The 17,440-nt window shown below is 43.7% G+C and overlaps 3 protein-coding genes and 1 pseudogene across 3 annotated transcripts; 3 read left to right on the forward strand and 1 right to left on the reverse strand.

The window, feature by feature from the left end:
- The first annotated feature begins 1,509 nt into the window (after positions 1–1,509).
- LOC136551132 (acyl transferase 15-like) lies at positions 1,510–2,860 on the forward strand (annotated as a pseudogene).
- On the forward strand, positions 2,161–2,718 carry LOC136548226 (acyl transferase 15-like). Its single transcript, XM_066539831.1, has one exon. It carries the CDS (start codon positions 2,161–2,163, stop codon positions 2,716–2,718), a length of 558 nt encoding a protein of 185 aa, XP_066395928.1.
- A 1,777-nt stretch (positions 2,861–4,637) lies between the features above and the next one.
- Positions 4,638–10,198, forward strand: LOC136551133 (mRNA-decapping enzyme-like protein). Its single transcript, XM_066542719.1, has 9 exons — positions 4,638–5,012; positions 5,123–5,163; positions 5,790–5,839; positions 6,589–6,733; positions 7,493–7,549; positions 8,319–8,439; positions 8,600–9,112; positions 9,441–9,503; positions 9,678–10,198. The coding sequence occupies exons 1-8, from the start codon at positions 4,830–4,832 to the stop codon at positions 9,489–9,491; spliced, it is 1,161 nt and encodes a 386-aa protein (XP_066398816.1). The 5' UTR covers positions 4,638–4,829; the 3' UTR covers positions 9,492–9,503; positions 9,678–10,198.
- A 3,122-nt stretch (positions 10,199–13,320) lies between these two features.
- LOC136549532 (IAA-amino acid hydrolase ILR1-like 7) lies at positions 13,321–17,062 on the reverse strand. The gene is made up of 5 exons (XM_066540836.1): positions 16,544–17,062; positions 14,747–14,872; positions 14,230–14,544; positions 13,958–14,086; positions 13,321–13,847 (listed from the first exon to the last, which is right to left on the reverse strand). Exons 1-5 carry the CDS (start codon positions 16,934–16,936, stop codon positions 13,470–13,472), a joined length of 1,341 nt encoding a protein of 446 aa, XP_066396933.1. The 5' UTR covers positions 16,937–17,062; the 3' UTR covers positions 13,321–13,469.
- Positions 17,063–17,440: the final 378 nt, after the last annotated feature.

Here is a 17,440-nt window from a genome sequence, read left to right on the forward strand (position 1 = left end):
ATTACTACCTCGTTCCAGTACGTCGACATCTTCACCAAAGGTTTGCCGATGTTCGTCTTCACGGAGTTTAGGTCCAGTCTGAATGTTCATTGTGCTCCCAGCCCAACTGCGGGGGCGTGTTAGAGTGTATACTGTAGGGACCAGTCCCAGACCATTGTGGAATGCTCCGGTCCCAGGCTTGAATGCCCTGGTCCCAGGCTCCCCACTGTTCCTATATGTACACACTGATTTGTCTTGAGTAATACATTGAGTATTTCCCAATTTCCACTCTCTCACCCCACAAGAAGCGTTTTGTTTCCTAACTCACGAGAGATGAGCAGAGGAGATCGGGCTGTGGGGGTCGCCAGGAATCTCTCTTTCTTTTCCTTCCTATCTCTCTTTCCATTTATTACCATATGAATTTGACGTAGCTCTATACTCTAGATTTGAAAAGCGATGGAATATCAAATTTTAAGCCAAATAACTCATGAAGTAGATCCTAATTCAGCTCAAATGAAAGGATCCAAACAAACCCTAAAATTAAATAGATCTATTGACAAAATTGAAAGGAATCATAACTTAATAAGTCGGCATACCATAAGGCTTTGGGAGCATTTCATGTTTCAAAGGGATCAAATCACTATGTAGTCGTGCAGTTACGTCTATGTGCAAAACCAAAAACTAAAGATGGGTTGGGTGCAAGGGTTTGTTGTGCAAAACCTTTTAGGGCATGTTTGAAATGTGGGATATCTAAAACGCAGAAATAAGAAAAACATAAGAATGGAGTTGCACTTCACTTGCAATCCTAAAGGAACTAGGAGAAGAGAGAAATAGAGACAAAGGGAAGTTTCCAAGAGTTTGGACCTCATGTTAGATTTCCTCCAAAACTCCTATGGTTTGAGCCATTTCGTAGGAATTTTATAGGATTTGAGGATGGCCAACCATTTGTTCCAAATGAAAGGGCCACATAGCAACAATTCTTACAGGTTTATAACCCTACAAAATTGCTTCATGAATACTACGTTGAATGGAGGAATTTCATAGGAAAGTTTATTTTCGCAAGAAAAATGTAGGAAACAAAAAAAATATTCTAGTATTCCAAAGGAAAATACTGTTTTGTCAACTCAGTGTTCTTTATTATCATTTCGATCGAGAAGAAGGAATTCAACATTTTCACGGAAACAAGCTGGTTTCTGTTAGAAGATAAGGCTATGCTATGCGTGTTTATCTTGTAACTGTGTGACAACTTGAGATAAGCAACCGACCAGGAGGTCTAGAGTTTGTTAATTATAGGCGATCTATGTAGCTCTTAGTATATAATCTGTTGTAACAAGAACTCCTGATGGCCGGGTCTCCAATCTGTTATTCCTGTGTAAATGCATGTTAGATACTGTAGTCCACACGGCAATAGCCCAGCACACACAAACCTTGTGAACCAACCACCAGTTCATGCTCCTAACATGTATATATATAATATCGGCTGGAGGCATATATATATGTCCAAAGAACAGCATCAGCTATATATAAAGTCCTCACAGTACAACCAGCAAGAAAAGAAGAAGAAAAAAAAGACTACACGGCAAACAATGAGCTCCGTGGTTAGGAAATCCTTGCCGCAGCTCATCCGGCCATCGGAGGAGGAGCTGGAGATGAAGATGACTACCAGTAGCATAGACCTCTCATCCTTCGACAAGGGTTTTAGTGCCATGCCAGCTACATGCTTCCTCGTGTTCGAGCACCCAATCGACGAGCCTGCCGAGACCATAAGAAGGGGCCTCTCCCGTGCCCTTGCCGGCCTACTACCACCCCATCGCCGGGCGCCTTGCCCCGGGAGCCGGCGGCGGCCAGGCTCGTGTCGAATGCAACGGCGAGGGCGTGGTCTTCGTGGATGCATCCGCGGACTGTGCCCTGAAGGAAGCAAAATTCTTCGGCCTTTCATCAGGTGCAACGATGCTACCAGACGACCTCGCTGTCTACTACCCGCACGACAGGTGCGGCTGCGCCGATCCACTGCTGATGATGCAGGTGACCGTGTTCTCCTGTGGTGGCTTCGTGGCCGGAGTCACATGGAACCACGCCATTGCCGACGGCGCTGGGATGGCCCAGTTCTTGCAGGCCGTCGGCGAGCTGGCGTGCGGGCTGCCGGCTCTCCCTCCGGTGATCGCTTAGGCGCAGCGGTCCATGATAGGCCTTGCGCCAAGGGACTTCGCTTGCTTGGAGTACACCGTGCCTTCGAGTTTGATCAACAGCATCAAAGCCGAGTTCCATGGCCATGCGAATGGTGGCCAGCCATGCACTGTGTTCGAAGCGGTGACCGCTGTGCTATGGCAGTGCCGCACTCGTGTGGTCATCTCTGATCCAGAAGCCCCCTCCCTGCTGTTCATTGTAGCCAATGTCCGCAAGCACGTCGGGGCCAAGGATGGCTACTATGGTAACTGTGTCACTGGGCAGCTCGTCGTCGCGACGAGCGGCTCGGTGGCGAACGGGCCCATCTTGGACATAGTGAAGATGATAAGGCATGCCAAGGAGCAGATCACCAAACAGCTGAAGCGGAACGATGGTGGTGGTGGTGGCGACGACAAGCCGCATGCTTCGAAGCCGCAGCCTGAGGACATGCTTCGGTACAACTACAACCTCCTGAGCGTGTCAAGCATGAGGAACATCGGCCTCGACGAGGTTGAAGTCGGCGGCAGGAAGCCGGTGAGGGTGATGTGCCGTGCCCGTGTGTGCCACACATGACTGCCATCCTGCGTGGTGTGCCTGCCATGGAAAGGGAAGGATGGGGCCAACATGGTCACCCGCTGTGTTAGGGAAGAGCACGTTGAAGCCTTCCTTGGGAATTGGCAAGATTCACATGATTAATGAGCAATTATGCCGATGACTCGTTGTGTTCAATGTTACATCAAACTGGTAGTTTCAACCATTTCAAATTGTAAATAATCATTCTAGCTTTTTCTAGATACATAATAAAAAAATAGTATGTATCTATAAAAGACAGGACTTACAATTTGAGTGGAGGGAGTATATGTTTGTGCCTCGTCTTACGGGAGATGTTATATCGTTGTATCTGTCTGCACCGTACCTTTGATGTTGCAACTACAATAAATTGCGAAGAAAACTTAGCAATATGCATGGTAAATGTGGGAGTTGTATATATGCCACTTGTATATGTCGTACCCTCTTTGAGATGCACAAATTTTGGCGAGCAAAAACAAGAAAGAGAAACAGATACTTCTACTTTCATTTACTGTCAGGGAAATGTTGGGTGGAGCCAACAAGCAAGATAAAACAGTGAGATTCCCAAGAGGGAACTCAAGTTTTAGGATAAGCACAGCACGGGCAAGAGACAGAAAAGCCTACGTGGGTGTGGAAAAGAGCTGTCGATCCTCTTTGAGAAGGCAAAAGCTTTGTATTCAACATTTGTTATTGAAGTTGTGGAAACGGGACATGAAACTTTCACGAAGTCTCAATTGAAGTTTCAAAGGAGTTTCTCATCTAATGTTGTGACATATCAACAATTTGCTGAGTTGACATATTAATTATAAAGAGAGAGAGTCCCATAAAATTTCATCGAGATGAAACTCATTGTCACATATACCAACAAAAAATTGACATGACAAGAAATAAAGTTGTGCCAACAAAAATGAGGAAGCATCCGAATCGAAGGTAAATTAATATAACACAATATGTTAGTTACATTAGAAACGCCACGGACGACCGTTCCGTCGGACGTGGCTCCCAGTCCTATGTAGCAGGCCGGCCTCTCTCTCTCAAAAAAGAGAAAAATTCCCCACTCCGCTCATCCGTTCGTTGTGGCCTGGCTAACCCCATCCCCTGTTGTGGCATCGTATCGTGCCCTTCCCCCACCACGCCGCACCCCAACACCGACTGCGCCGCTCCCCATCCCCTGCGAGCGGATGACGCTAGACGACTGCGATCAAGCGAGCAGCGGCGCTGGAGTAGCAGCAACAAGGCCATGAGCCGACGTTGGAGAATCGCAGGAGGCCCGTGCTGCTGCTGCACCGGCGTGCTCCATACACTGCCACCGATCTCCGCGCCGACATCGAGCTCTGCAACGACGAACGTCCATTCGTTTAAGCAACAAGGTGACATTGTGCTGAAAGTGCGTGTCGTATGTTTTAGATGTTTCAAAGATACGTTGCAAATGTGTTTTGCGGATGCTACATAAGTAGATCGGGATGTTGCATATGTTGTAATGGTTGTACACATATATTGCAAACTTTTATTTCTAATATTTCATCTATTTTTTCAGACGTACGTTGCAAGTGTTTTATTTAGATGTTACATATATTTTACGCATATGTTGCAAGTGTTTTATTTAGATGTTACGTATGTTTTAAAATGGCTTTTAAGTGTTTTTATAATTATTTCAAACTAATATTTCAAGTGTTATATTTAAATATTTCAAAAATAGATCAGCCGTTATATCTTCCTCCTCTACGCTGCCTCGTCTCGGTGCACATGTGGGCGTTAACAAGCCCGTAGTGACATCTCCATCCAACTAGTTTTTTTTTTATATAGGTGGTCTATGGCACGGACACGTGAGGGTGTCACGTGCGGCCGAATCCACCCAAACCTGATACAGTCACCAACATTCCGCCCCCGTCTCGGCATCCTGTTTCCCGCAACCGAAAAGAAAAGGCAACAGAAAAAAGATCACAGGAGAAACCGAAAAAAAAACTCCTTTTTTTCTTTATTTTCTTCGCCTCTTCGTCTCGACTCCGCCCACTGCGTCACCTCGAATCCCTTCGATCCAATCCCCAAACCCTAGGCGGTCCGTCATCAGAGTGTTGGGTGCTCCCCCTTCGTTAACCCGCGGCGGCGCGGCCATGGCCCACGGCGGCGGCGGCGGCGGGAGGGCGAAGGTGACGCCGAACCTGGCGGTGGACGGCGAGGGCACGCGGACGCTCAACCTCACGGTGCTGCAGCGCCTCGACCCCGCCGTCGAGGACATCCTCATCACCGCGGCTCACGTCACGCTCTACGACTTCGACACCGACGTCAACCAGTGGGTGCGTGCCCCTGCGCGCCTGTCTGATTCGCCCTGACCCTGTGATTCGTGGGTGAAGAATTGGGCTGGTCGGACCTTATTTTTGTGCTCCGTGTTGTCTGTTTTATGCAGAGCCGGAAGGACGTGGAGGGGTCGCTATTCGTCGTCAAGAGGTCTGTCGCCTCTCTTTCTCAGAGGCCTCATTAGATGAGCTTGCATAAACATCGAAACTTTATAGGTTGTCAATTTCTATCTACTATAAATCATAAACATATTGGTTGTTTGGTGATCATAGGAAACTAAATGCAGAATCTGATTATTGTGCTGGCAAAAATATGTTCAGTTGTGCTGTGAATTGCTTCTCTCTGTTTCCTAGATGCAGAGTAGGGCTTTTGTTCTTTACCAGTTTAAAGCATTGTATTGCGCTAGTAATTTGTTTAGTTCTGCTCTGCAGCCTTCTGAGAGATACATACCTGGGTTTCTATATTTGTTTATTTCGGAGTTCAGTAGATTACCATGTAGGGCTACTTTAAGATTTCTAAAATTGCCAAAAATGAATGGAAGCTCAGACAGGGAGAATTCACTTCTACAAGTGGAACAATTGCATATCCAAGTATTAGTCTATTGAATGTGCCTATGTTTCTATTTGTTTAGTCTTCCAGTTCTAGATATGTCTCTTATTCTGATGCTACCTAAAATGTTGTGGGCCTTAAAAGTGATCAAATTTTTGCAGTTCACGTTTTCTGGCCGTGTTTGTACCATTTGTGTCTTTCCAACAAATAGTGTATATTTCTTGCAGGAATGCTCAACCCAGATTCCAGTTCATTGTCATGAATCGCAGGAATACAGGTACTTTATCATGCTTTCTTTTTTTGTGATTGTATAATCTGGTGACTAAATTCTCATTGTTGATTATGTGTAACCTTTGGGGCATACATGATGACCGGTATGACCCTGGCAGTCTGAAACTTTAAATAACATCTTTGTGAACTCTATTTTTATGTGATTAATAGTTATCTCTGCTAATATCTCTTTGTTCCTGCCCATCAGAAAATAGTTTAGATTTTACACAATTTATATCATGAAGTTCATAAACTTTCAGTTTTCAGGGGAAAACCAAACATATTTCTTTGCATCATTTGTTATTGATGTTGCTATCTCCTTCCCCTTTTGGTAATACTTCAAACCTAATAAAATTATATATGGTAATTGTCTCACTGAAATATAGTTCTCCAGCTGAGAAAGCAGCATGTACTCGTTTTATTTTGTCAAATTAATGGATGATAAATTGACACTCTTGCATTTCACTCATTTTCACTTTGTCCATTGATACAAAGCCAAAAGACATTCACCTTCAGAATGATGTTAACATTGTTGTATTCCATAATGTTCTATACCACATTTATATTGTTGAAGTAAACATAGCTGCAGACTAAATGGGTTACTTTTTAAACTCGTTTGTGATTGTATGTTTATAGTTTTTTATTATTCTTCTCAAATGAGATTGGCAGAAGCTTATTATGTAAAGTAGCCAGCTTGTATCTTCACATTGCCATTAATGTTTTCTTCATATTTCATTGCCATCCACTTGTTAACAGATAATCTAGTTGAAGATCTCTTGGGAGATTTTGAATACCAACTCCAAGCTCCTTATATAATGTACCACAATGCTGCTCAAGAAGTTATAGGAATTTGGTTTTACAACTCTCAGGAGTGTCAAGAAGTTGCAAATCTTTTCAGCAGGTATCAGTTGTGAACATGTAATCATCACTCCTGCTTTTGTCTTTAGGGCTCTTCTCCTTGTCATGAATTGCAATAAGCAAAGGCAACTTCATCAAGTTATTAAGGTTTTTCATTTTTCTGATGTGGTCATTGTTTATTGAGTGTTGTGTGTGTCGTGTTAACACTATGATATATATTAGTCCAGTCATGCCTTCCCCACCAATCTCAGTCATTGATGATATGAAAAAGTCTCAATTACTGAGCTTTCTAACTGCCTAATATTTATTGCGCATCGGTATAAGAGTATAAGACATGTGGCAGTGGCAGTGAGTTAATGACATGATAAGGAGATAGTGATTTTACATTCTTTTCTACATTTTGATTGAAAACATCTGGTGACTCCTAAAAAGGAACATTTTAAATGTTGAAATCGAGGACACCCCTTAGTTTAAGTTGGTAGGCCCATGAACCTGTGTTGTGCTAATGTTCCCAAATGTACAAACTGTAGCAACTAAAACAATAAATATACCAGCGAACACTTGATATTGTTTTGATATTGTCTATGTTGATGTGATAGCTTTTAGCAATATGAGAATCAGATGTTCATATATAATCTACAGCAGCTTCATACTGTTATTTCTTTGCCACATCAGTGCTTTTATCGTATTATACTATTATATATCTGAAACTATCTGGGTAGTACAGTTTTCAAAACTGTGGCCTTTCAAAATTCTCGGTGCTTTTCTATTCCTTTGGTGACCAACACATCACACTGTGCAGGATTCTGAATGCTTTCTCGAAGGTGCCACCAAAGCCGAAGATTGCCTCTGTTCAAAGGTACTTGAATGTTTTATGGTATGGTGGGAGACTTGCTAATCAGTTGGACATGGTGCATTTATTCCTTATTATGGATCTTTCCAAAACTTGTATTAGCAACAAAATGCTTATTACTCTTTATTTTTCAACACTTCAATGTTAAATTCGAAGGGCGGGCCTGGTGCAAGCGGTAGAGTCTTACCGCCTGTGACCGGAAGGTCCCGGGTTCGAGTCGCGGTCACCTCGCATTGCACAGGCGAGGGTAAGGCTTGCCACTAACACCCTTCCCCAGACCCCGCATAGAACGGGAGCTCTCTGCACTGGGTACGCCCTTTCAATGTTAAATTCATCAAATAGCTAGTGAAAAACTAAAAATTACTTCAGGCATATGCATACTGTTATGTTACAACAACAACAACAAAGCCTTTTAGTCCCAAGCTAGTTGGGGTAGGCTAGAGTTGAAACCCAACATGAGCCCGTCACGGTTTAGGCACGTCAATAGCTGCTTTCGCATACTGTTATGTTACTGGACAACATTTTATTTTCTTGTATGCATAGCATCACATGAGAAACAATTTTGTACTCCAATTAGCATATTATGTGAAAACAAACAATATAATGATGCTGCATTAACATGGCCGATGACTACTTGTTCTTGTGAACTTATTTGACACTTCACCTTAGTCTTAATGTTCAGCCATGACATCTTGTGTAGTGTAAAGTTTTTTTTTGGTGGTTGGGGGTTGTAGAATTTTGTGGTTTTTACAGTCGTTAGTTAATCCTGTTTCAGTGAATTTGAAGAGCTGGAAGCAGCACCTGCGTTGGTTGAAGGTCCTCTGGAACCGCAAACGTCAAATATCATGTCAACTACTACTCACGTTCAAGAGGATCCTTTATCTGCATTTTTCAGTGTATGGAAATTGTTCTCATTAATTTTACATTGTATTCTGGTCCCCTTAACTCCATTAACTATTGGCTGCTTTTCAGCCTAAGATTGTTATCTACTTTCTCCAGTATATAGCAGCTTTAGCTTTTATTTTGTGTTTATTAAATGTGCATCTCTGGGAACAGGCAGCTGCAAATGCTGGTGGCAACTCCGCTGTAGCTGTTGCAAGGCAACCAATTCAATCTTTTGGTACTACTCCAGTGGCTACACATGCAGCAACTGGTATTACTACAGCACAATCACCAGGCTTGCATTATTTGCTTCCTTCACAAGCCTCATCGGTTTCTGGGGTGCCTGCTGATGCTCATGGTGGCGCTGGCTCTATAGGAAGGTCCACAAGCCTTGTGAATCCTTCACTTTTCTCACCATTGACGTCTTCACAGACAACAATGATGCGCAGTAATCCTGCAGTACCAACTGCTCCACCTCAACATCCTCGTACCGCTCAGCAGCCGCAAAGTGCTCCCTTGCTTCAGCCTTTTCCGTTACCTATGGCTTCACCATCTCCACCATATGGGACTCCATTACTTCAACCGTTTCCGCCACCTAATCCGTCTCCATCTCTTGCGTCTGCACCATTCTTGAGCCCAGCACTGTCTAGAGACAAAGTCAGAGATGCATTACTGAGACTTGTGGAGGTACACTGTTCAGTCTATTTTATTTTGTTGTATAATTTGAATGTATTCTTCTTATTCTGATTATGAGGATGCACAATTATTTTGATTGTTGGGTTTCAGTATATTGCTTGTTCAAGTCTACTTTTTAGTCTTTGGTATCTAGCTGTAGTATAGGCATATATGCGTGAGAAGCTAGCACTTGGAACTTAGTTGTGCTAGAATTGAGCTTAATTCAACATCAAACTAGAACAAACTTGTAAATATTTTTGTACTTCTCTTGATTTGTAGTACACTGACTTGATCTTAGCTGTATTCCATCATCTAAGACAAAGTTTATTGTTTATGCCAGAACGATGAATTCGTTGATTTAGTCTACCGCGAGATCGTGAATAGACAGTAATGGATTTTCAAGGTACAGTCCTCTCCATCAGGCTAGTTTGTGTTTGGACATTATCTGTTGTCTAGCCTATTCTAAGTTACCCTGTAAATTCATTGATGAAATCCTTCGACTGGTGGAGTTTGTACTATTGATGTACTTTCTACATCTGTAAATGGTTACAAAATCTGTGCTGTATTCGTGGTGCAGAGAAGTTTTGTTCCGAGTATATCTGGAAACTTTTGCTGAACCAAACATTTTGGGACCTACCTACATCCTCAAGTGGACGGTTGGGCCATGTTTTAGCAAAACAGGTGTCCAAAGAGTAGAGTTGGAGTGCATGCAAAATGGCGAAGCTTGTTCCCTCTGGCCTGCATAGGCTAGAACTGCAAGATGTAGTAGATTAACCAAATATGCAGGGTAAAATAACAGGGAAAGCATATATCTGGGTTAGGGATACAAGAGGGATAACCTGGTGTTTGTGTTTCTTTCTTTTTATGGGCCGAGATCTCAATGCATAATCTGTGTTAGGGATATATCCCATGAACCTGTATAATCCATGTCATGTGGGCTGTGTCATTGTTAACTCACCAATTAAGCCAAGCCAGCTCTAGTGCTTTGTCCTCCTTCCGTGCCTGTGCTGATAAAACTAGCCATTTGTCGTGAAACATGTGCCTCTTCTGTCAGCGATGAAGTCACATGTGCCTGGCGGAGGGCTGAAGTCAACATATATGATGTGTGAGGCGAGGTGCGGGCCGGCCGATGCCCTCATCCAGATCTGATCCGGTGCACGGAAAGGCTTTCGACTAGCGGGCCCAAATTGGAGGGCATTGAAGCTTGGGGTTGGGGCTGCTACAATAAGAGAGTTGGTCGTCACTAGAAAAAAAAAAGGATTCTCAAAAAAAAAAAGGAAAAAAAGTCGTCAGGTGTCTAAAAAAAGTCGTCAGGTAGTGCGAAGTGGTGAAGAATGAGTGTTACTCCCTCCGTCCATTAATAACTCTTGACGTTGATGTGTATCTTCAAATAAGTTTATTAAAAAACTATATTTAAAAATCTTTCTAGTGATACTAATTATGTACTATAGATATTAATATTTTTTAATATATATTTAATCAAAGTTGTTTCTCTGGAAGGAAAAACAATAGATATTCAGGGACAGAGAGTATGTCGTAGTTGTATATAAGATCCTTTGTGGTGGAGACCCACAAGCTAGTCCTCGAATGCATCTCCAAGAGCCTATCTAAAATTTACTGTCTAAATAATGATTTAGAGAATCGTTTCAGTAAAAATCACTCTATATATTTGTATGCTCCAACAAGTTTTTCTATAATTCGCACTCTAGAGAGTCATTCTCGCTCTCTATTTTTAGCTAGCGATAGTGATAAATCCGGAAGGCTGTTGGAGGATAGTTTTCACCAAAATCTTTAATATATATTAGTTTATAAACTTGATTCGAGAAGTCTAATTTGAGAAGGAAAAAAACAGAAATAACCTACCATTTGAACAGAGCTACTAGTAGAAAGCTAAGATATATATACTAATAGTCAATAATAAAGAAATATTTGTGGATTATATATGCTTATGATAGGTGGAAGTAGGGACACATGACATCGGTGACTATATGATAAGCATGATTACACTCCATTCTTATTGTGGCGACCATTTTGAATAAAATCTGCTTCTCAGCTTCTTTGTTTATATATATGCTTGATCATGGAGCACGCTATCACGCCGCAACTCATTAGCTCAACACATCTTTTGGATTCAACACAGCTGTATCTGGTTTACTCAATCTTCGGAAACAGATCAATAATGAGAGAACGATAGAATCATGTGGCACTTGTTTCTTCTTTATGAGATTTGGATGAAAAAGCAACTATCTCTATCATAAAATGGTACAGATTTTGAGTTCTCCTAAGTCAAAACTTCCTTTTTAAGTTTGGTTAAATTAACACTTTTTTAATTTATCTATTCGATATCATAAATATTTAAGTATCCTAAGTGAAAAATAATAGTAAAAAAGTAAAGACAGCTTAGCTGGTTAACATTCCCACCAAGGTTTAAGTTCTCGATTTGATGCGAGTGATTTATTGTAGGATTTGATGACACTCTTATCGACCAGCTTAGTCTTCCAAAGATACTTATAGGGATAGGATCTGTAGGTAGGGTTATGTCATCAGCGAGACAGTTACGATAACATTGTCAATCTCAAGATATACTGCCAGGTTAATGTTTATGTAATGCTTATAGAAATTGTATGCTCATAACGGTGAATTAATATGTGTGCATGCATGTATGCAAACATCTGCGCCATGCTGTCGACAGTACATAATATTTGCAGTATCATGCGCACATTGTTACATGACAATGAAATATTATTTTAATTTAACTTTTTTTTATTTATGTCTTAAATATAATACCTCATTCTCTATAAATTTGATCACTTAGAATAATCTCGGATCCAATATATTTTACTACCATCTGTCCTTATTTCATAACAAAGACTGTACATGCTATGCTAATAAGAAAAAAAGTATTGCGGCAGAGGGGGGGGGGGAATCAAAAGGCACGGTTGAAACTAGATATGGTACACCGATGACAATAATAAAGTGATAATATAATATACTAACCAAGGGCAGAAAATATAATGTTCATCACATCCCTGGCTAGGAAGGCTATGCTTACATGTAAATTTACTTGTCCTCCCTAGTGCGCCTTATGACGCGTTGTGTAAAACATTCTCCTATTTAATATAAGGATGTACAAACCTTTTGCGTATTCAGAAAAAAAATAATGTTCATCACACGGTGTCATAATTTTCCTTTATATGGCTGAGATCCGGAGACAAAAACCAGTATTTTGAAAGCTTTTGTATGTACACAAGTATATAATAACTTTCATTGTCTTGGGCTCTTGGCCGTATATATATTATTTATTATATATATTTAACCTAGCCCTGCTAATGGGTGCAATTCCAACCCATTTCTACCCATTTCAAATCTAATTAATTATTTTTCAACTCCTCCCCACCCCATTTCAAATTAACTTAGACCCAACCCAACCCAACCTACTCTATCTTGGATTGCCAAGGTTCACTATTTACAAGGAATTCTCAGAGAAGGTGTCCTGGATTGCCAAAGGGTGCCTAGTTGAACTGGTTAGGTGGCCTCGACGGTACTTCTCAGGTCCTGAGTTTGACTCCTCGTGAGAGCGAATTTTAGGTTTGGGTTAAAAAAAATCACATCGTCTGTCCCATGGCCAAAGCATAGGTCAAAGGCCCGGCCCGGTTCTCACAAGGCAACAGTGCCCCTGTGTCAGGATGGAGCAGGGGTTCAAGGGTTTTCTCAGCCCGTGTGAGAAGGTCTTCTCTCTTTACAACAATGCTCGGGATGGCTTACCCGCAGGTGTTTTTTTTATAAACCAACATTCACTTGAGTTATATTGCCTCTGATGTCGTCTGCTGACAACATATTTACACATGCAAGTTAAAGAGAAATTAAGAAACACCGACACCTTCCAAGAACAACAGCATGCCTGGCACTCGCCAAAGCCATCTTTCACGAAGATGACGCCGCGGCCACATCAGGCTGCACGGCAGCGGGGCGTCGCACGTCGGGCAGGACGAGCGGCGGCCACCCGCGAACCATCGCGGATGCAGTGCGCGTGGAAGCCATGGCCGCAGGGCCAGGCGGCCAGCATGACGTGCACGGCGTCCCCGTCCGCGAACTCGGCGAGGCAGATGGCACCGTTCTCAAAAATTTTTTACTATGAATAAGTTTTAAATTAAAGTTTATATATGATGATTCAGAAACATGAAGATCATTTACATTTACATAGAATAGAACACCACGAGTTTACGATGGGAGATAATCCCTTACCAGAAAATTATGCTGAAACCCATAGGCAATTGGCGAAACTACAATTATTTGTGTAACATGAGCTTCACTATCATAATGCCTACAAGCAGTGAACCAATCTATTACAGTTCGATCAGTGCGCAGTTCAGTTTGCGGCGATTGTGTGTTTGATCAGGTACTCCATCGCTACTGCAGCGTGGAAGGCAGCTCCTACTGGGAGCACGTCCTCATCAATCACAAAGTAAGGGGAGTGGAGGGGATGCGTTGCCTCCATGCTCGTGTTGCGGACTCCAATAAAGAAGAACGCCCCCGCGAATTTCTGCGCATAGAAGGAAAAATCCTCAGCGCCCATTAACTGGGCGCCTACCCTCACGTTGTCCTGCCCAAGCATGGTCGCTGCCACTTGTCTGGCGTGATGGTACATCCCTTCATCGTTTACAGTGGCTGGATATGGACGGAGCTCCTCCTGCATGAAGTCGATGACGGCGGTGCAGCGGTGGACGGTGGCATGAGCTTCTATGATCTTTGAAAGAAGTATAAAGATATCATTTGTTTGCTGTTTTAAGCGCAGTAGATAAATGTAAATTTGGATTGATCTTCTTGAACCGCTACAGATTGATGTTCATTGTTTACCTCTTTGATCCTCTTCATAAGATACGAAAAGCCTTCTGTTGTCAAGCTCCTGAAGGTACCACCGAAGGATACTTTCTCCGGAATGACATTGTGAGCATCACCTCCTTTCATGAACGTGACTGAGACCACCTGACGGTGACAACAAAGAGGAGGTCATGCTATTATCAGAGCAAAGTCTGGATATGTAGTGAACAAATGAAAGACACAAGATAGGCTGCAAAGCTATAAAATGCCAACAGCCAAACACACGGTAAGCTGATGAGACCACATACTGCAGACTGGAGGGGATCAATTTCCCGGGCAACAAGCATCTGAAGGCTGACGATGGCAGAGGATGCAGCAACAATGGGATCCACAGCATTCTGCGGCCCTGCAGCATGTCCGCCTTTTCCAGTGATCGTCACCAAAAATCTACCTGATGCTGCTAGAAATGGCCCTGGTCTGGAGGAAACGGTGCCTACAGGAAGTCCTGGATCTACATGCAGGCCGAAAATGGCCGACACATCATCCAGGACACCTTCTCTTAGAATATGATAAGCGCCTGCGTGACCTTCTTCTCCTGGCTGGAAGACAAGCCTCACAGTACCCTAGAAAATATACAGAAAACAAAAGGAGAAAAAGCAGTTGACTAAGTGTTTGATCGAGTAATTGGGCAAACAGGGAAGGACATCAATCATGTCTTTGTTTTTATTAAACGAACTCTAGTCACATATCTGCACGCATATATAATTGTCACTCCAAGGAAGATACAGGACTCAAGCTCACAAGTCCTGCTTTTTTAAACAATACCTTCAAATCATCCTTCCGAGCATGAAGCAATTTAGCTGCCCCAAGAAGCATCGTTGTGTGAGCATCATGCCCACAAGCATGCATCTTTCCACTTTCCTTGCTCTTGTGTTCCCAGTCTACCAATTCCTGCCAAATGAATCGTCGCAAAGAAATTGGCAAAGAGACAGTTTGTCCACACAATATAGGGGGCAGGAGCCATGACACATTTCAAAGAGAGAAACACTGGCCATGGCAAAGGCAATAGAGTTAATAACCACAAGAGCATTTTTAACGTGGATTGTAGCTTCATGTGCCACAAGACACATTAAATCCATCCAATGTCACACGTCCAATTGGGATCCCCCATGTCGGGCCTAGAGCGCCGGCAGAAGCCCAGGACCCAACCCTGGCCGACGTCAGGGGCACCCTGCTCGCGGTAGGAGGGCGTGCAGCCAGGGGGCGGGCCGCCGCCGCCTCCACATTATCCTGAAATTCTAGGTGGATTAGGAATAAAGGAAGGTTTAGAATAAAAATAGGAAAAAAATAAGTAAAGAATTGTTTAGGAAAAGAAGTTGAGATTTTTTAGGAAATAGAAAAATTTTGCTTTAGGAAAGGAAGTCCAAATCTATAAGGACTCCTTCCATAGTTTTCTTTGTTGATAAATATAGGGACTAACTATTTCAATTCAAGAAGGGAATAGAGCTTTGCTCTTTAAACAATTTTCTGTAGCTCTCAAGCCTCCTCTCTCTCTCTCCCTCTCTCTTTGTGCCGTCGTCGCCCACATCTCCCCTGCCCTAGCCGCCGCCCATGCCAGCAACACCGGCGTGGCTCCTGCGCCACCGTCGCCCAGTCCCCGCTTTGCGCCCCCCCCCCCCCCCCCCCCCCCCCCACACACACACACACACACACACACACACACACACACGATGTTTCAAACTGAACAGATTCATTTTGCAAATAGAAGAGCAAATAATTACTTGTCTCAATCGTCTTTATATTTAACAAGTCCCTGGTTCTTCTACTTTAACTAACACACCAATTTAGTTTAACTAATCCCATATACTATAGATATATAACAGTTATACGGTATCCCAACATGTATGGGATTGGTTTTGATAATGAATAATTTATCATTACTGGAAAGCGGAAATTCCCTGACAGTGCAATTACCGTCAGGGAAATTGCAAATACCATCACCGTCAGGGAATTTGCAAATACCATCACCATCAGGGAATAACCGTCAGGGCTAGCTCAACATGGAATTTAAAACATGTCTGACGGTGCACCCATCTACCAACAGTCAGGACCACCAGTACTAGCTAAACAATTACTGCTTCGTTGGTATCATTAGTTTGTTGGATGGATCTCTAAAGTCGTCGTTGGTGTTATCAGCACAAGGCATCCCAACGCAGAGGACAACAGGAGGGCGGCAGAGATGCAAAAAATAAAAATAAAAACTTGTCAAGTAAGCAACCAAACAAGAACTATAGACATGAGGGCAGGCACCATCGAAGATAGATTATTGCTATAGAAGGTTGACTTCTCATGAGTTCAATCGAATTGCTTTCGCCTGTTCTTTTAAACATAGGTACGATATAAATTTAGAACATTGAATTTCTGGGTTATTATTTGATCGAAGTTTTTGGAATGAAACGAACGGGTGCACAGCACAAAAGGACGAAAATAGTTAGATACAGGACTATAACACACTCTAACAGAAAAATTCGAACTTTCTGCAAGAGAAACATGCAGGAACCGATGCGAAACACGTGCTCGATCCAACCCCAACCAACTCACACGATCGAGAAGCATACGGACCTGCAAGGGTAGCGCGTCCATGTCCGCCCGGAGCGCGACGACGGGCCCATCGCTGCCGCCGCCGTCGCCAGCGGCGATGGTCGCCACGACGCCCGTCTGCGCGACGGGCCACGCGTACGGCACGCCGATCGCGTCGAGCTCGGCGCGGACGAGCTCGCTGGTGCGGTGCTCCTGGAAGGCGAGCTCGGGGCGCTCGTGGATGCGACGCCGAAGGCCGCGCAGCCACGCCGCGAAACCCGGCGAGCGGGCCGCGCCCAGGAGGTTCTCACCGAGACCGAGAGAAGGCGAAACCGCCGCCGCCGCGGAGCGCGGCGAGTGGTGGTGCAGTAGGAAGAGGACAAGGAGGAGGGAGAGGAGGGAAGTCGCAAGGAGACGCCGCGGCGGCATGGCCATGGCCGCGGTGAGGTGAGTGTGGCGACGCGCCCCGCTAGCGACGACTGAAACTAAACGCGCATGCACCTGCTCTGTTACAATCAGTGAGAGCGCATCGGCCTCCAGGCAAGTGAGGTAGCCGAGGTTTGTTTCTCTCCAAACCAGTTTTTGTTCTCTCTTTGATACTGGAATTCTGGAAAGCTACTTTTTGATACTGGAAAGCTACTTTCCAAGCTATCTTCAGTCAAAAATATTTGGCGGTTCTGTGGCAAAGTTTAAGTGATCCTTTCGCGTTGAGGGCCGCTAAACTCTAGTTTTGGAGCACTTCCAATAAATAGAAAAGAGAAAAAAGGACATGCCTAGCACCCGAACGTCCGAACGCCCACGTCTGCCCGGCAGCGTTGTCGGCCCTGACTGTTGCGCCTCACCTCGTCCTGCGTGCCTGCACCAGCCCCGAGCATCCACCTGCACGCCCTGCTCCCTCAGTCTCGCATGCGCTAGCAGCGTCCTCTCTCTACTGCATGC

Source organism: Miscanthus floridulus, chromosome 4 (assembly GCF_019320115.1).
Source record: "Miscanthus floridulus cultivar M001 chromosome 4, ASM1932011v1, whole genome shotgun sequence".
Lineage (NCBI taxonomy): Eukaryota > Viridiplantae > Streptophyta > Magnoliopsida > Poales > Poaceae > Miscanthus > Miscanthus floridulus.

Coding starts and splice junctions, on each gene's coding strand:
- LOC136548226 (XM_066539831.1), top strand. CDS start 2,161: ATGATAGGCCTTGCGCCAAGGGACTTCGCTTGCTTGGAGTACACCGTG.
- LOC136551133 (XM_066542719.1), top strand. CDS start 4,830: ATGGCCCACGGCGGCGGCGGCGGCGGGAGGGCGAAGGTGACGCCGAAC. Junction 5,840..6,588: donor CATGAATCGCAGGAATACAG/GTACTTTATCAT, acceptor ACTTGTTAACAG/ATAATCTAGTTGAAGATCTC. Junction 7,550..8,318: donor AAGATTGCCTCTGTTCAAAG/GTACTTGAATGT, acceptor ATCCTGTTTCAG/TGAATTTGAAGAGCTGGAAG.
- LOC136549532 (XM_066540836.1), bottom strand. CDS start 16,936: ATGGCCATGCCGCCGCGGCGTCTCCTTGCGACTTCCCTCCTCTCCCTC. Junction 14,873..16,543: donor TGGACGCGCTACCCTTGCAG/GTCCGTATGCTT, acceptor TTCATTTGGCAG/GAATTGGTAGACTGGGAACA. Junction 14,087..14,229: donor TTGATCCCCTCCAGTCTGCA/GTATGTGGTCTC, acceptor TGTCACCGTCAG/GTGGTCTCAGTCACGTTCAT.